The sequence below is a fragment of the Neolamprologus brichardi genome, chromosome 16 (assembly GCF_056152115.1).
Source record: "Neolamprologus brichardi isolate AB-2024 chromosome 16, ASM5615211v1, whole genome shotgun sequence".
NCBI classification, from domain to species: Eukaryota; Metazoa; Chordata; class Actinopteri; order Cichliformes; family Cichlidae; genus Neolamprologus; species Neolamprologus brichardi.
Window position 1 is genome coordinate 23,100,797 of NC_142119.1, and position 4,777 is coordinate 23,105,573.

At 38.2% G+C, this 4,777-nt stretch overlaps 1 protein-coding gene across 1 annotated transcript; it reads left to right on the forward strand.

Moving 5' to 3' along the window:
• Positions 1–1,101: 1,101 nt before the first annotated feature.
• ednrbb (endothelin receptor type Bb) lies at positions 1,102–4,171 on the forward strand. The gene is made up of 8 exons (XM_006788654.2): positions 1,102–1,258; positions 1,410–1,861; positions 1,993–2,105; positions 2,292–2,496; positions 2,705–2,845; positions 2,934–3,067; positions 3,189–3,297; positions 4,004–4,171. Exons 1-8 carry the CDS (start codon positions 1,102–1,104, stop codon positions 4,169–4,171), a joined length of 1,479 nt encoding a protein of 492 aa, XP_006788717.2.
• Positions 4,172–4,777: the final 606 nt, after the last annotated feature.

Here is a 4,777-nt window from a genome sequence, read left to right on the forward strand (position 1 = left end):
GAGTCATTATATCTGACAGCAGTGGTAGGTTTGTCAGGTAAAAAGCTCTTTAGCCAAACCAACCAGCAAGATAACCGTCATATCCATTAAAGCACAACTGAGGCCAAGGACCAAAAAACAGCTGGTTTCAGATCAGTTTTACCAGCAATTTGACTCAAAATGCAGTTAATTAAAGTGACAAATGAAACAGAAATGCAAGGTGCTGTGTTTAGAAGTCTTTACATATTACCATAATTACTTCTATGGGCCCTGCATGAAAAAGATACCAAAAAAAAATGTTGTATTTATTTGGAATATACCAAAAACCTAGCTGCGAACAGTTGTCACAGTCTTTTATTCTCAATTCACTTCTCATAATCTGTACTTCTTGCAAAAAAACATGCCAGCATATAGTTTCCCAAGGTCATCTGTGAGCAGCGAGGCACAGATTTCAATGTTGAAATGAGTAGTTGTCAAGTATGTTATTAACAGTGGGATCTTTCTTGTCGTCACGTCTCCTGCTCCTCCAGGCTCTTCAGGTTGTCGTTAGACTGTCGAGGGGGAGAAGTCACCTTCACCGGGACCCTCAGGAGAGGCAGAAGCAGTAACTCTGGTAGGACTGAGACCGAGTCATGTTTTCAAATTGATATGTGTCAACTGAGGCAAAAAATGTCAGCTGAAAATCTCTAAATGTTGTAGTTAAAATTTGCATCATTTTCATTATTATTCAAGTGCATTTGCCTGTCAGTATTTGTGCATCAGGCTCATGTACATCCAAAATGTAATATAGCTGCAGAAGATATTTTTCCAGTTCCCATTGCATTCATTAATGATGACTCGATAGAGTGTGACTTAGTGATAAAGGCTTTGTGGCTCTAAGCAAAGAAAATCTCTTGCTTCACTAAAATAGACATTTTGCTACATTTAGATTTTGTGAGGATATGTCAAATAAGATAATGGACAAATTTTAGTAACAGATGGAAAAACTGTAACACAATATCCCTACTGAAGCTTATAAAATGATCTCACTCTGTGATAGCAGACAATACACTTCAACACCATCCTTTCATTCAGGGTGATGCATCAAGGGAAGTAATTACAGTCACTACTGACAGATCGATGATGACTAATGCTGACAACAGTACCTTAGTCTATAAAACCCTGATTTTCCTCAGCCGAGTTATAGCAGGCAACAAAGAGCCGTCCTTTGTATTAAACATACAGCCTGTTTATTATTACAGAGACTATCTGGAGGCAGTGTGTATGTGTTCATCTGAAGGTAAGCTGGCAATCATAATCAATGCTATTATTAATATTTTTTCCTTTTTAAATAAATAAAAATAAGTTAAATGAATCCTTTACGTTGCACTAAATCGTAAAGCTAATTAGCTGTGCTGATTATAACAGCTTTCATTTTTTCCATTCCACAGTTGGCAAAAAGGCATTTTTGAGGAATTTTACAACAATGTGGATTTTGACTCTGGTTCTGTTTTTGGGAAACCTTCTTGTCGGTGAAACAGCCAACAACCAGGACTCAGAACCATCTCCTGTAATTGAGCTCTCTGCAGTAACCTCCCCTGGTTTTTTAATACTGGAAAAGGAGAAATCCAACAGCTCAATTTATCCACCTCAAGTAGCAGGACCAAAAACATCACACCCTCCTATGTGTTCAGAGTCAGCTGGAATCAGAGTCACCTTCAAATATGTCAATATTATAGTTTCCCTGCTTGTTTTCGTTGTTGGAATAGTTGGGAATTCCGCCTTGCTTCGAATTATCTACGTAAACAAACGCATGAGAAGTGGCCCTAACATTCTCATTGCGAGCCTTGCTTTGGGAGATCTAATCCACATTGTGATAGACATTCCAATCAACGCTTACAGGGTGAGTTATTTACCACATGGTGTGCAATTATTGTTTTCCTTTTTGCACTTAATTTCAGCTGGAATTGATTGTGGGTGTGGGTGTTTTTCTTTTTTCAAATTGCCAAAAATGCCCTTTTGTTTTTGTTGCAGCTCATGGCAGAAAATTGGCCCTTCGGTTTAGTACTTTGCAAACTCATTCCCTTCATACAAAAAACCTCTGTTGGAATTACTGTGTTGAGCTTATGTGCCTTGAGTGTTGACAGGTAAGGAGATAAACAGCACTGTCCTGTGCCCTCCAAGAAAATAGTGTTCCGTGCCTCCTATCTGTATTTCATCAGGCAGACAGATTTATTTAGCATTAGCCCTTGAAATGTTCTTTAGCTGAAAATGCATCATTGTTACAGACAAAAAGTTCCTCAAGCCATAACATTTTCTCATTGATTTTACAGATATAGAGCTGTTGTGTCCTGGAATCAAATCAAAGGCATCTGGGTTTCAGTGTGGACAGCAATTGAAATAGGTCTGATATGGGTTATTTCTATCCTGCTGGCTGTCCCTGAAGTTGTGGGCTTTGATATGATAACAATGGACTACAAAGAAAAGCATCTCACAATATGTCTACTACACCCAATGCAAACCACGGGGTTCATGCAGGTAATGTAATTGTCTCCATAACATTTAAGTTTTCATGTCAATTGTCAAAGATCACTAAAAAAATGTAATAATTATCATAGTTTTTCTTCTGTCTTCAGGCAGCAGATGCAAAGTATGTTTGTTTTCAACCTACACGTGTGTCAAATATTGTTTCTTGAATGGTGCTCTCGCGTCCACGACTGATAGCCTTGTTGTGTTCAACCAACAGATTTATAAAGCAGTGAAAGACTGGTGGCTCTTTGGCTTCTACTTTTGCATGCCACTAGTTTGGACTGCAGTGTTCTACACACTGATGACCAGGAAAATGCTTAGAAAAACTGAGACTACATTATGCGAACACATCAAACAGGTAGCATTGTGGTTTTTGGCAGATTTTGCATCATTCTGGCAATGTTTCCTTTGTAAAGCTTATTTTGATCATGTCCTTTCTTTTGAAGAGAAGAGAAGTTGCAAAAACTGTCTTCTGCCTGGTGATTGTGTTTGCACTCTGCTGGTTGCCTCTGTACCTCAGCAGAATCTTGAAATTAACAATTTATGATGAAAAAGATCCTAATAGGTGTCAGCTGCTGAGGTGAGCACAAAGTACTAAGAACCTTTAATTTAAAGTTTATTTATTTATATATAATTTTTTTTCTGCTGTTCACTGGCCAGCCTATGAGCTTTCCTGACATTTTCTGACAACTCTTTTTCAGTGTCTTTCTTGTCCTTGACTATTTTGGCATAAATATGGCATCCCTGAACTCATGCATCAACCCTATTGCATTGTACATTGTCAGCAAAAGATTCAAGAGATGCTTTAAGGTAAGCGTCATGCTCTTATTGTTATTCTTATAGATGGCACTATTTAGTTTAAATAAATCGGGTATATCTTGAAAACATATTGGTCCACATTGTATGAGCTATCAGGGGTGTCATTAAGGACATATGGAGTCATGTCTGTAAAATAGCCAGACTGCAGCAAGTAATAACCTGAGGGGGTAATAAGTGAAAATGGTCTGAGAAAAAAACACATCATCAGACACTTGGCAATCTACCAGACAGTTGGTCACTGAATCAAAGTGACGTGCTATAAAAGAAGAAGAAAACATCGCTTAGAGGCAATTTTTAAGGGAAAAAAAATCAAGAGCCTTTATTGTACCACAAGTTCAGAAGAAGATACCTAAAACATTCTTTCATTTATTTTATCTATACTTACATTTTTTGCACTGCACAATACATGGATTTCTTTCTTCATAGCAACATATTTTTTTATGTAATATTTATGAAACACCCAAAGCTGAAGCTTGCTTTAAACAACTGTCTTTCCAGACTACATATCTATTCCCGATAAGATTTGCACTCTCTGAATTAATGAAAACTCAATCTGTGGATCATTAGCGATTGCTTTACTGTAGATTTAGACAGGAAATACTTCACATAAAAATGTCATAATAGGCAGTTTTTGCCAGGTGAAGCTGATGGGAAATGTTTGTTGTCCTCTGACCAAATTTTCCGGGTGGTCCTTCAGGCATGTCTGTGCAGGTGTCTACCTCTTCAAGCTGTTGCCCATGACGAGATGCAGTCTGTTTTGAAGTCCAGAATGCAGGATCAAGCCTCAGAGCAGAGCTGCAACATCAAAGCTCACAAGCAGACTCCTGTACCTGAACCTGAGCAGGAGAACACCTTACTGTACTAACAAAACTCGCTTTGAAAACACTTTGTGAGATTGTCGATATATCTTTATTAAATATACATGGCCATCAAAACAGCTACAAAGGCAGCTCTATCGGCAGCTCGGCAACCTTGACATGCCATCCTAATAATATAAAATACCTTCTGAATAACATGGAGCCCTGTCTTTTGTAATGCTGTCGTCAGTTGAACATCTGCTTTGGCATGAGCAACCTGGAGTCAGACTGTTCAGACTATTTGCCCTCGAGGCTTGACTCACTCCCTAACATTACATCAGATTTTACCTAGTACCTATCCTGTATCATGCATCACAGTTCTCAAATCACTGTTTTGGGCACGATGTTAACCTGGCACCCATCAACAGAAATCTTGTCACGGCTTAGCGCCTGCATATATATATATTATCTTAATTCTGTTTCTGGATTCTGGAAAGACACTGTGCCAGAGGAAATTAAGCGAAGGGGAATTCAGAATTATCATGGTGGGTTTTATGAGGTAGGGTGTATTATTATCTCATACTATTTACATATATGTTAACTTTCATATGCCGCACATCATTTCAAGAGTTTATGGCATTCTTTTCCTGCATGAACCTTGAGAAATATATCAA